The sequence below is a fragment of the Patagioenas fasciata genome, chromosome 2 (genome assembly GCF_037038585.1).
Source record: "Patagioenas fasciata isolate bPatFas1 chromosome 2, bPatFas1.hap1, whole genome shotgun sequence".
NCBI lineage: Eukaryota > Metazoa > Chordata > Aves > Columbiformes > Columbidae > Patagioenas > Patagioenas fasciata.
The window spans coordinates 147,760,284-147,774,428 of NC_092521.1; the positions used below are offsets into that span (position 1 = coordinate 147,760,284).

General features: G+C 36.8%; 1 protein-coding gene across 2 annotated transcripts in view; it reads left to right on the top strand.

The window, feature by feature from the left end:
* The window catches only part of MRC1 (mannose receptor C-type 1), a 53,044-nt gene that overhangs the window by 35,070 nt on the left and 3,829 nt on the right, over nucleotides 1-14,145 (top strand). For both annotated transcript variants that reach the window (XM_065831206.2, XM_071805192.1), the window contains exons 18-27: nucleotides 133-200; nucleotides 2,526-2,626; nucleotides 3,126-3,268; nucleotides 3,981-4,095; nucleotides 5,933-6,102; nucleotides 7,785-7,887; nucleotides 8,774-9,003; nucleotides 10,065-10,230; nucleotides 11,185-11,337; nucleotides 12,340-12,456. In XM_065831206.2, the coding sequence (XP_065687278.1) occupies nucleotides 133-200; nucleotides 2,526-2,626; nucleotides 3,126-3,268; nucleotides 3,981-4,095; nucleotides 5,933-6,102; nucleotides 7,785-7,887; nucleotides 8,774-9,003; nucleotides 10,065-10,230; nucleotides 11,185-11,337; nucleotides 12,340-12,456 (1,366 nt within the window). The remainder of the gene's footprint in view (nucleotides 1-132; nucleotides 201-2,525; nucleotides 2,627-3,125; nucleotides 3,269-3,980; nucleotides 4,096-5,932; nucleotides 6,103-7,784; nucleotides 7,888-8,773; nucleotides 9,004-10,064; nucleotides 10,231-11,184; nucleotides 11,338-12,339; nucleotides 12,457-14,145) is intronic.

A 14,145-nucleotide genomic window follows, 5' to 3' on the forward strand; every position in this document is an offset into this window, starting at 1 on the left:
GCCTCCTAATCCTTGGAGAGGGAACTATAATTATGCAGGAAGAACAACTTGACATATACTACTCATTATTAACATAATACATTTCTGTGATAAAAAGAGGACATTTATGCAATTTTAATCTTTACATTCTAGATCTTGAAAAATGGCAAAGAGGATTCATATTTTATTGGTTTACAGCTGAGTGTTGACCAACGGACAAGGTAGGCCCACTGAATCCATCAAGTTTGTGTTGTGCTTTAAAATAAAGAAATCCACTGAGTGGAGCAAAACTAATGAAGTGATTGAATAAAATTGTGACCTGTCAAAGCAAATGAGAATGGTTTTCCTCTGAATTCTGTGGAACTTTCATGGTTAGTGTTTTTTGATTATGAAGGTCATAAAAATGTATTCTGTAGTAAATATACCATAATGTGCTATTATATTTAGCCCACTTTTTTTTAAAAATTCCCTTTCTGTTGTTAGGTATTCTCACACTAGTAACAGTACTGTTATTCTATATTTGATTACAGCAGGAAAAAAGCTTGATTTGAATTTTGCCCTCAGCTGCTGTCTACCTTGTCCATACTCCAATAAAATATAGCTAATATAGAATAATAGAATCATAGAATAGTTTTGGTTGGAAGGAACCTCCAAAGGCCATCTAGTCCAACCCCCCTGCCATGAGCAGGGACATCTTCAACCAGATCAGGTTGCTCAGAGCCCGGTCCAGCCTGGCTTTGAATGTCTCCAGGAATGGGGCATCTACCACCTCTCTGGGCAACCTGGGCCAGTTGTTTCAGCACCCTCATTGTAAAAAATTTCTTCCTCATGTCTAGCCTGAATCTCCCCTCTTTCAGTTTAAAACCATCACTCCTTGTCCTATCGTAACAGACCCTGCTAAAAAGTCTATCTTTCTTATAGGCCCCTTTTAAATATTGAAAGGCTTCAATAAAATCTCCCCAGAGCCTTTTCTTTTCCAGGCTGAACAGTCTCAACCCTTTAAGGAAATTTTAAAAAACATTTCCTGTTGCTACTGGTGAATTTTTTTGTTTGTAGAAGACCAACTCATTTTCAAGCAAATAGAATTGCTGTTTGACACCACTGGAAGCTAGAATAGATCCATAAACCCTAAAATTTGACTTATTCTTTAACAATATAAAAGGATTAATTTTGTTTTCATAAGTTTACATCAGGTCTGTTAGATTTGGAAAGTTCTGCTTTACTGTTTTAGATTTTTGTAGTATGTAGGACCAAACAAGTTAGCTCAATAGGGTGTGGATTTTCGAAGGACATACCTAGTTTTGAGTCTTAATTTAAACATGATTGTATTCTCAAGTGGTTTAATTCCATGTTAATTAAGCTCCATCTTTTCCAGGAGAAATAACGCATGTTTCCTAAATAGAATTCACCCAAAACTAGCAGAAAAAATACACTGCAATTTTTAAATTCAGGAATTCTAGTTTCTTTTATTCCATGATTTATACTGAAAATATAAATAGATAACCCAACTCAAAACAGATACAATTTTTGGTAGGTGAAAACATTATTTTTCCTCCTCCTTACCTGTTGGGAACAGACTGAAATAAAAGGAAAAATGCAACAAAGATAGGTGTTGCCATTGTTGAGGTGCACTGTGAGGATAAGCAGGTTTTCTGCAAGCTCTTCTGAATGTCAGCATGCAGCACCATATTGATTTTTACATGTGGTGTTAATTTAGGTCTGGATTCAGTTCAGTCTGTGTCTTGAAGTGCCTGGGTAGATACCTAGTAGTTCTTGGTTCTCTTTATAGTCCACAGTGACAATGAAGTCCCTCCAGAGGATACTTAGGATGTTAGATGGGCCAGATGACCTGAAAATGAGATTTCTGCCAGTCCATTGTTTTTGTAGGGGCCCAGAGATGAATGTACGTTTGAGTGAAGTGTCTTGTGTATGTGCCTGAAGGGGGAACCTGGGCAGCTCTGTCACTTGTTGTCCAATAGAAATATGTCTCCTAATAAGCGTTTGTTTCCTGGTTTGTTATTTTGTTCTTTATTGTTTAGTCTACATGGATGTACAACTTTTTCCATGTTTGTGTTTTACTATATGATAAGGCACATCATCACAGGAATTTCCTCACAGGTGGTTTGTCATGCCCTTTTCCTCTACATGGAGGAAAGATCAAGCATTCTACCAGTGTTACGAATGCGATCTCTTATCTCTGTAATAGGCACAGGGAATGTATGATTTGGGGGAAATGGTGAGCATCTGGGCTCTCTCACGCTGAAATGATGTCATGTTGACTTGAATGATTATTTTGAGTATTGTCCTATCAGTTGCAAAAGCGTCAGCATGTTGCTTGAGTGCAGAGTAAACATAACTTCAACACATACCCTATGCCTTTGCACAGAAAGTTTCCTGCAGTTGGCAGAGGCAAATTGAAAAAAAAGCCTTGTGCATCTTAGACTGTGTGCAACCATGTTAAACAGATTGCAAAATTACTTTTTGTAACATGGAACCAATTCTATTTTTATGTTAAAGGAGTTTTTTCTTGAATTGTTTTTCTTAAGCTGGATGGATGGCACTCCAGTGAATTATTTGGCATGGGCACCACATGAACCTAACTTTGCAAATAATGATGAAAACTGCGTAGTTATGTATAAGAATTTAGGTGAGTTTTGCATGTTTGTTCCTGAATGTCACTATTTATGTGTTTGTGTCACAACTTTTTTTTTTTTTTTTCTTCTTAGAGGCACCGCTTCCCCCCTTTTTTGTTATTTTGCAAAATGTTATAGAAGTAGACCATAGTATTATTTTCAGGACTTAATAGTTTTGTGTTCTTGTATTTGCCTTACAACTAGCATGGAGGAGCTCTGATAGAGGTCTGTAGTTGTGATTGCTATACAACTGTTTCATATTTTTTATTAATATTGGCTTAATGTGCCACTATAAAATCAATATTTTTAGTGCCTGGTTCTACTCTGTGTGTAACATTCTGTAATTGCAGTGTGTATAAAGTGACATATAAAATGATAATAAACTGAGAGACTCTGGGGATTTGATCTTGTCTTTCAACTAAAAGCATTTTGTGTAACAATGAGTGAAACTGATTTCTGTTTAACTAACTCTGGATGTGGTGTCATACAGTTCCCTATTTATCTTACCTTCAGGATTTTGGAACGACATAAACTGCGGTTACCCAAATCCTTACATATGTGAAAGGCACAACAGTTCAATTAATTCAACTCTTCCTCCAACAACATTTTCAGCTCCAAGAGGATGTCATCCAACTTGGCTTTCCTTCCATAATAAGGTACCATAACAACTACAGTACATGTTAGATGTTTGGCAAAGCATTAAATAGAAAACAAGTCTTATTGAAGTAAAATATTAATTTTTTTTTTTTTTGCAGAGAGCTGTTTGACTCCTGCATGCTTTTCTTTGTTTGTCCATCTACTGTTTTGCAGGAAAGGTGCTTTTTGATGCTTCTAATGAAGTGGCAGATGAGCATATACAGTTGCAGTTGAAGAAGTCATTCTCTCGTGTTCTCTTCAGACCTTTTGATATGCATTTCCTAAAGAGTTTAGACTAAGAGTTCCTAAAGTATTGATGCTTTGATCTTGTTTTTTAAACAAACCATAGTGCTTTTTTGTTACTGACTACATTTTGTCTTCCTTAACTTTCTCAGCATGCTATGTTTTGTAGACTGAAATAGGCAGACTAACATCAGTCACATATAACTTACTACTGGTAACTGCCTATAAAAAATCCGGTTTTGCTTATTTTTTAGGGATCTCAGATCAAATCTAGTACGTTGTGTTGAGCAAAACACTTTCTTGAGACCTTCAATTTTATATAGAGCAAGGACCAGCACAAAAAGCTCATTTTAAACTTAATGTGTTTTTTTCAGATAAATGCATTATTTTACTACCTTTTCTCCATCTTGTTTGCTTGAAGCAGAGGTTTTCAATCTTTGAGGGATATTCAAGTAAAGATAATACATAGAGAATTTGTTCATGTTTTAGTGTTACAAAATATTTGGATCTACAGAAGATGAACGTGTCACTTGGCATGCTGCACGAACAGCTTGCATGAATTTAGGAGGAAACCTGGCCACTGTCCCTAATGAACAAGTGCAAGGTACTGTGTATAGTTTTGTAGCAGCTAGATGAGATGACATACAAGTTTACAGAATGGCTGATGTATTTGTGCGAATATGGATAGGATTTGAACAATGACTACACATCTGATTTTTGTCCAATACATATAATTTTTGGAAATTTCCAATGAAGTCTTCATCTGAATCTAGCAAATTTAATGTTGGCTTAGATATATATATATGCATGTATATTGTCCTGGCAGCCAAAGCAGTGCTTTTTCTGCCTGCACATAAGAACAGCTGGACCCAGCAGGTTCCACTCCCAATGATGTAGTTTCACTAGGTGGCATTAACTCCCTGCATGGCTTTCATTTTAACTCAAACAGAACACTGTTAGGATCAGAACTTGCTGTCTCAGGGCAACTTGATGCAGAAGTTTGCTCATGGACCTACCCATAACTCAACACATCGATGTACAAGGAGCTAATTTTAATGAACCTAAGAGCTGCATCCCTGACTGGGAGAGAAGAGCAGAGAGAATTTACCTCATGCTTGAATAAACATGGCACACATTGAAATTAAATTTTGGGAAGACTTTGATAGATGTCAATAACACCCTCTTTTTAGAAATACTGTTTTATACTACAGTGATGAGAAACAGATGTTGCACAACACATACTGTTTGTGAACTCAAAAGTACATACTAAAAAATCAACCATTGTAAAACAAGTCTGTGTTGTATTCTGGGCCTCAATAGTTTAAATTTAGGCCACGGACATGAACTTAGTACTCGTGATGTTTTCCACGTGTGAAGAATCAAACTTTCACTTTTCAAACAAAGTTAAAATCTTATCCAGCAGAATTTCTGTAGTACAGATTTCAGGTGGTTCATGCCCAGAGCTTGAAGCCTAGGTAACAGGGAAATGAGCAATAAAGCCATTAGCACAAATCCATTGTTATTGCTGGCAATGTAGGCATAAAGGCTTGAGTTCCTGTTACGGTTTCTGGCAGAACAGCAATGCTGACATTTGGCAAAGAAATCTACAGGTTCCAGTCCTGGAAGTATAAGTTGCATTCGTTTCAAAAGACTAAAAGGGGATGAATGGTTGATAGAGCAGACAGAAATTCATCTGTTGGTTACAGAGAAAAGTAAACTCATAACAATGACTGTAGCAGTTGGCAAAAGCCATGGTGTGTTCATTTTATCACAGTGTTTGATGAATTGTGGATTAGTGGGTTGATGAACGTTAGCTGACCCAGCCTGCTCTATTTGTGAGCTGGAACACACAAGCACCTCCCTGGACTGTGCAAGGCTCTGCTAATTGGTTTGCTTGCGATGAATAGTGCTGTTGAGACTCATTTGAAGAGTGTCATTTGCACGTTCTGCTCCCTGCTAAGACAGCACAGGCTGTTGCCGAGGTGTCCCAGGTGGAGGGGAAGGGCACAGTTCTGTAACAGCACTGCTGGTGCGATCCACAGGTGGTGGGTGCTCAGTGGTGCTTTCTGATGCCATTGAATGGGAAGCCACTCTGGTGGGATTATCAAAAATGCATGTGCCCTGCACAGCTGGGACTTGGATTGAAAAATGTCTCTAGACATTATAAAACGCATTTCTGTCATGCTTTTGGGATTCATCCCAGCACCAGAATAGATACCTAGCTGAAGTATTTTGCCCAAAGCCACAGTTATATATCTGGTTCCCTGTTCATTAAACTCAAAAGTCACCTCCTTTTCCTCTCACCTGCTTGTGTTGTCAACAATGAAATGTTCTGTATTTCAGAAAAAATATTTAATATCACCAGTCTCAGTGAGTCTAGATATTTCAGTTATTCTTCATTAAAAGTATTTATCTTTTTCTTTGCCTTTATTTTACTCTAGCTTTCCTCACCTTCCACATGAAAGATTTTGTTACTGACACATGGATTGGATTAAATGACATAAATCATGAAAGGATGTTCCTCTGGACAGATGGAACAGGAGTTTACTTTACAAACTGGGCCAAAGGCTTCCCATCAGGACATGCAGATTTATACTCATATGAAGGCCAGGTAAATAGCAACCACAAATCGTTCACTGAAACTTGATCTTAGATTGCATTTATGCATTTGTTAGGATTTGAGACATGCTATTGCTTGATTTAGTACTTTCGTACTTTTCTACATGCCAAATATAATTCCAAATAGAGTGAATGGTTTTGAGCCCTGGGGCACTATTAGCAGGTGACAGAATCTGTGGAATACTCAGACAAAGACTGATTTCAGATTCCAGTTCTGTGTGTCTCTGAAGGATACACTGCTTCTGTGTTAACCCCACTTTCTCTCATAGGCTCTGGTAAAGAGGACAACGGAATTTTTGCCTCATGGCATTTGCCCCAAAATCCCACTGAATGAGCACATCCTCCCAGACCTCTGACCACAGTCGAGCCTGAACTTAGCAGCTTTCCCAGTTGGCGTCTAGCTTGCAAGGGACACTTATAAACATTCCGCTCCAACAGCCATGTCTTATGTTTGTGGAAAGGACGTTTCTATAATAAGACAGCCATACAGGTTTTTTTTTTTTCTTAAATGAAAAAAAATCACTTCTCCTATTTCTCTGTTGTGCAAACTGACCTGATAGGTCATAGAGTTCCTCTCTGATCTTACGTGTTTAGTGTGCTGTGGAACTACAACACACTAGCTCTATTTTGCTTGAATGGCATTTTTAATGTAGAAATCTTATTTCTTCCTGTTTGTGAAAGTCGCAACTCTGAGTTTTTTATCTCTAATGGAGGGAGAAAACTAGGAGGATTTTAAGTCCAAAAGAGACAGCATATTTAAAGTGTTAGTTCTGGGAGGAACAATACATATCTTTCTCTTTTAATGAAAAAATAATAGGATTTTTATGAAGTCTTCTGTGAAAACTTTTAAAGTACCTATTTTATAAATTTCAGATTTATTTTTAAGTTTACTTGACCTTAATTAAAAATACGTGATCATAGTTAATACAAAATACTATGCAACTGTGCAGTTTGAAATATCCAAATCTTAATGCATTTCACTCACAAATGAAGTGTTTCTCTCTGCATCTCTTCCTTGACAGCAAAACCAAACAAATAAATAGAATAAAATAAATACAGATGCCTCATTGCACAAAACCATTTGTACACATGCAGCTTTTTGCATCCATCACTGTTTAATACATGCTAACCTAAGTTCTAGCTATTGTGTCCATGTCAGGGAAGATGAAATGTCACTGTAAGGGCGGTACTGACAGATCAATTGCTACCTTTGGGCAGTAGCACTTCTCATTTTGCTGTCTTTAGTATTACAGCTCGCAACAATAAATTTGAAGAGACTGATATGTCGGAAATGTTGCATTGCCCATGGAGGGTGCAGGTTTTTCTGGGGCAAAGTTAACCAGTCTTTTCTCCAGTAGTTGATTTCACTTATCTTTAAATTGGCTGTGGCTTTCCTTCTCTCCATGCACTATGCCTGGATATATGAGAATACTGGAATTTCTCTTGTCTGCTTATCCACCCCAATGTTGCACAAGAGAGACCAACATTAAGAAATTTCTTAATTGCAAGAGGAACAGAACCTCCACATGATAAAACTTATGCTTTTAATTGTTAGAAGAATACAAGTGTGAAACTACAGCATTACTTGTGTCTGAAGATGTGAAAGGGGGACAAAAGTTTTGTATTCGCTGCTTCTAGCAATTTGTAACTAATTTTGTATCTTTTTGCTCTGAGGCTGATTGTGTTGTCATGAGAAACAATCCTGTTAAAGAAGCAGGGAAGTGGGCTGATGAGACTTGTGGTAACAACAGAGGATATATATGCCAAATTAATGCAGGTACTTGTCTTTTTAGTTGAAATACAATCAAACATTATGTTTTTTCAGGGTGTGTGGATTTCAACATCATTTCACTTCCAATAGAGATGTATCCACAAATTGTTTTTCAGGCAGGAACAAAAGGGTCGTATGTGTCAGAGGTCCAGTTAGTGTCACCACTCCCAGCTGACCCTTCCCAGTAACTGCCATGTTGCTGCCTTCCTGAGCTGGAATTTGTATCATCTGCATCTTTGTGTTCAGTATGACCCTTGACATGATATTTGTTCCATGAATTTGTCTGTCATTTTCTGAACACGTTGGCTTTCAAACAAGTTCTGGAAAACAGTGACGTGTACACATAGCATGAGCTGTCTAGAGTGCGTCTGTAACGCACCCGTGTGAAACCTGAGCTCCAAAAAATTCAAAATTCAGCTCCAAAGAGGAAATTAAAAAGCAGCAAAACCATGGATTTAAAGATCTGATTGATTTTTAAGGACTTGTCTGTTGTGCAGTTTTATGGTTCTCTGGAAAAAAAACAAAAAAAGTTAGAAAACAACACAGTTTCTGCAGAACATTTATTTTGATGAAAAAAAATATTAAAGAAATTGTGTCTTAATCTAAACCTAATTCATTTCAGTAATATTATTCTGGAGAATTTTAAAGAATACTCCTTTATTCTTTTTCAGAGATTATTTTAAGCAGTTCTTTTCCTTTCTTCACCTTTGTAATTGATTTTTACTACTGATTTTGGCCTAAAGAATAGTGCATCTAACTCATGTTCTTCAAAAGTCAGGGAATATGGAATAAAAAAAAAAAGGCTTTTTATGAAATCTATTTGCAACCATAGTGAAATTATAATCCCTTTTTGAACAAGTATAAGGGTCTTTTTTCATCCTTTATTTTACAGATGCTGAGTTTCTGCCTTCTACAAGTTCATCCCCATCCAGCATTATCCGTCATGGTAACAGTAGTTATTTTTTCGTCCTTACGAAAATGAATTGGGAGGATGCACGAAATAACTGCAAACATGACCAATTTGACCTTTCTAGCATCTTAGACCCCTACAGTCATTCGTTCCTGTGGCTCAAGATATTAAAATATGGGGTGCCTGCATGGATTGGTCTTAACAGTAATGTGGTAAGAACATCGAACTAATTGTACATGATGCTATTTCTCTTATGGGCAAATCAGGAACTGAAAAGTCTTCTTGACTAACATATTAGTCTATATTCTGGTCTGAAATACTTCTGTGTGTTGTCAGATATACAGGTAGGAATCTACTCTCTTCCATCACTATGATTAATTCTTATGTATTTCACATGTTTTTAACTCTTCCTGTGATTTGAAACTCTCTGCACTTCAAACAAGATTTTACAGGCTAGTATCTTGAGTTATGTCTTTGTATATGTGATGTATTTGAAATAAAATCCACATATCTTAAGATATGCAGTGGAAAAAATGTTATTCTAAGTAATAATACTTAATTTTCATAAATAGAATAAGGTACTGTTGCTATGACTTTTTCAACATTTTTGATGATAGCGAAATAATCAACTGGTGTATCTAATTTAATTTTATTTGTCTCTCCTCTCGCTGTTCTTTGATATTTTGATACGTTCTGGATGTGAAAATATGCCACCCTTTCTTCTTAGTGCAGACACTTACCCCACATTCACTCCATTTGACTGAGCACATGAAAGAAATACAAATGAGTGAACACAGCCCACCACTTCCTAAAAACCAAAAGATTCCCCTAACCTCATTAACAGGATGATTCACTGAATTCACCAGCTTTGGTGGGAAATGATTAAGTTTTTAAATATATTTTAAGTTAAAATAATCTACATTTCTTGAAATTTTGGGGGAAATAGAGAGTACAAAAATTGGTCACCAGACTTTACTCTTACAAATAATTTTAAATTAAATTTTTATTACTGCCAATTTTGTTACATTTAGTACTAATTCAAGGCCACTTACTCTGCATTTCCTTTTTCTGAAAAGCATTCCTTGTGCAGCTGCATTTTTCAATGAATAGCTGCTTGCCACAACATGAATTTAAAAGTTTGAGCCATTTGCGTTTGTTATTGATTTCTAAAACAATGAAGTTCTAGCACAGAATGCTGCATAGACAGACATTTGACTGATGAAGGAATGACTAATGCTTAGAGACTGATTTTGTTGATTTGTTTTGTTCTTAGACCAATGGGCGTTACCAATGGGTTGATAACTGGAGAATGATGTATACTAAATGGGCTGAAGGGGAGCCAAAGCAGAAAATAGGCTGTGTCTATCTAGATGTTGCTGGAGCATGGAAGACAGGATCCTGCAATGAAAGTTACTTTTCCATTTGCAAAAAACCTGATGGTAAGAACTTGAATCTAACCATTGTCATTCCAGTGATTCACTCTTTAGAGTTCATTGTGCTGGGTGGTCTGCTGATATATACTGGTATATATGCTGGTTTTTATTTCAAGCGCTACACAGATGAAATCATCAAAATTTACTTGGGTTGAATGGGGCTGATTTAAAATGAGGCTAACATATAGTAAAAAAGAGCTAGTGCGACTGTGAATAGCTATCACCTCACATTAATGAAGTTCGATATATTTTGCAAAGCTCAGACTCACATTATGCTGCTATTTATTCCAATAGTCAGCAAGCATACAAGACCAAAAACCTCAACCATCTAAAGTTAAGGAATGCTGGGCTGTAGTCACATAACTGTGGTGTTGAAGGGGGAAGAGTTGAATGACCAGGTCATAAGGTGTCACAAGGAATGTTTGCTTTCTGGCTTTTCTTTTTATAACTGAGTAACAAACGACAGGTGGTATAGAAATGTTTAAGGCTACTTCTTCAGGCCACCTTCTGCTCTTGACCTGAAACTCCTGTCGCTGTAATCTGATAGTGCCTTCTGCATTCTGTGATATTAGCTCACAACCCGTATGACGAAGTTCATATGGGCCCTAAATCACCAAAGCAGTCAGGTGTGAAAATACGCTTGTGACTAAACAGTTGTCCTGAACTTAAGAATGTGTAAAAAGCAAAAAGTATGCTTGGATTCTTGGCTACATTAGATTTTTTTGGGGACTACAGTTGCAGTACATTTTGTTCATAAATTGGGCACTTTCTCCAATTATTATGTTGTAGTAAGCAGTACAGACTACCAAGATTACTTTTTTTTTAAAGATCTGAGTTTTCCAATATTTGGTTAGAATAATCCATTCATGAAAAAAAAAAAATTGTAGAAGAAGCTGTGTTGTGTTTTGTTTTTTTTTTTTTAATATTGTACTTTCTTTTTTTATTGGTTTTTTTAAACAGTTCAAGCTCCCACTGAGCCCCCTCAGCTCCCAGGAAAGTGCCCTGAATCAGAAGGGCACAAGTCTTGGATCCCTTTCCGAGGTCATTGCTATTACATAGAATCTTCATCTACTAGAAATTGGGCCCAGGCATCTTTAGAATGTCTTCGATTGGGTAAGTATCCTCCTTAATCAGAGTACAACTTTGTGACTTGTTTATCCTCTCTATGGAAAACTGAACATGTGCTATGTATTCTTGTGATTCCAAGGATGATCTGAGTGTTGGACAAGACAGTAGCATCCAATTATTACCTTCATTTGGGAGGAGATGGGCAAAAACTGTCTACCAGTGGCACACACTGTCTTTCTTGTGTGTGAGACCAGGCATTAGACGGGCTGTGTGGCCTGGAGTGGAGATTACAAAAGTGGAAACTTTGTCCTTTGACCCTGCTAGCAGGTAGTCAGCCTCATCCACAGCAGTCATGAAATCTTATTTTGGTGGCATTTCATATCTTTTGTATTCCTCATCTAATTTGCCCCTTGATTATTGCAGTTTTATGCCACCAGAATGGAAGTTACAGCTTAGTAAACTAAGGTTGATTTGTTATTTCATTCTTGCAACTTCCTACTCTGAGAAGTGACGTAAGATTCATTATGCCAGACTTGATATGTCTGTAACATTGGTGTCTATAGCATTGATGGCAATGAGACTGAGGTGTTTAACCTCCTGTTGGAGGATGCAGAGATCTTGCTCATGCTGTCAGTGGAACTGAATACAGATTCATCTTCACTGGAAGTATGTATTGACATTTGGTTAGATTATATGGTGTACAGACTGAAGTTATACATACTTTTTACTGAAAACTTTTCTAGAGTGTTTTTGTTTTTCCAAATAGTAACAAATCAGTAGAAATTTATGCTGAGGAAACAAACAGCATGCTAATATGTAGTAAGGTAGTAGCCAGTAACGTAATGGGAATGATAGTAATTACATCAGCAACAGTGCCAGAATCCTTTATAAGATATTATTCAAAGTTAGTTTCTGTTTTGATCTTCAAACTTAGTTTGGAATTTAGCAAAGATAATAAGACTGACATTTGACAGGACAAAGAGAATGCTTTCCACTGCGAAACTTGTATCTCTGAGGGATTTTCTTTTTTTCCTCTGTGTCTTCCAGGTGCCTCTCTGGTATCAGTTGAAGACTCGGCTGAAGCCAGCTTTCTGACATACATCATTGAGCCACTTGAAGAGAAAACATCAACTTTTTGGACAGGACTGTACAGAAATGTGGATGGTAATTTCTTTGCTTTTGACTTTTTTTTTTTTTTGTTTGATGAATGATTGTTACAAGATGTTTGACATGGGTGTTGAATAAGTCACATTATACTTCTGTAATACACAAAACGTGAGATTAGAAAAGGTAGTATGTTATCTTCATAGGGGAAGATGGTCAGTTGTAATGAAGTAATAACCAGTTATATATAACAGTAAAACCAGGCAGAGAAATTTCAGCTTAAAGCAAAAAAAGTAATCTGCAAAGAAGTAAGGTACTGAGGGGTGTATAGCAGGGTACAGACAGGACCATGTTGGGAGTTGAGCCAAGATCAAATGGTTCTTCTCAAATAGGGAGAGGCCCTGGGGCTGATGTGAGTGTCATTGAGATATTCCAGTTTTTGAGCTAGAGAGTACTGTGGCTAACCTCACTCAATTGGAACTACCAGTCACCCATCTTTAGCTACAGCTGGCCCTCAGAAAAGCTTTACTTTGAAGCTGGAATTGTTTGTATCTTTGGAATTGTATATCACAAGTTTTTCTGTTTTCTGCCTCCATGTAAGGAAGGTAAGATGGAATAGGCAACAGGCTGCTTTAATTAAATCTTATGTTTGCTGATTGTTGCTCTTTAATGAATACAGCTAGTATTCACTGAAATAGATATTTCTGTCTTTATGACAGACTTAAAAATTACTTCAGTCTTGTGCCATTCAGACTAAAACTCCAGTATAACAATACTGGAGGCAGGTGACATTTTCTTGAATCTTGGAGGGTTTTTTTTACAACCACCTGCTCAGTCACTTCAGTGACAAACCAGCTGGGGAGAACACAAGTATTAAACTACATTACTTGAATCTTAACCAGGAAAAAGGAAAATTTTCAGTAGAGGAAGAAAGAATTCGGAGAGAGTAATGATTCATGAGCATAACACAAAAAGAAAAACTGAGGTTTACTCATGGGGTTAATCGACACATGAAATTTATTTTAAAGTGGTTCTAGAGCAGGTGAAGAACAATGCAGTTCTTACAGTGATCATAAACACAAGAGCTACTTCAGCATGTACCTGTCATTATATTACTAGGTAGTGATGACAGCGATTCCAGCATAAGTTTATAGCTACATTTCATGTCTTTGGAAAAATGATTGGATCCAGATGCCATGCCCTGACACAAAGGGTGGCAGGTAATTAAAAAAAAAAAGCCAAAATATGAAGAATCTTGTAAAAAACCAAAACACAGCTTTCATGCCGAGTCCAAGAATTTGCTTGAGTACAACTTCAGAGTCACAAGGGGCACATTTATTCTAAATAAATAACACTATTCAAAGAAAGAAAAAAAGAAACAGAAAGGAAGAGACAGAAAGTCCCAGCATAGTTGAACAACAGTGATCACAAGATTTTCAAAGCAGATCTTTAAACAGGAAAATCGTGTGTGTAAAGTCAGTGGCAAATAGCAGAAACTGAAAAATAAAATGAAGAGAATTTGACTTAGAAAAACTCCAGTGGGGGCTTTGAAAAGAGTAATACATTACTGAAATGAAGGGCATTCTTTTGAAGATAAATTATCTTTTGACTCCTATAATTGACACTGCATAATTGCAATAAATTGTGGGAGATACTTCTTTAAACTTTTTTGCTTTTGTTAACATCCTAAGCCAGATTGGCCTGTCATTTTCCAAAAACTGATATTATATCATTTGCATAAAAACTTAG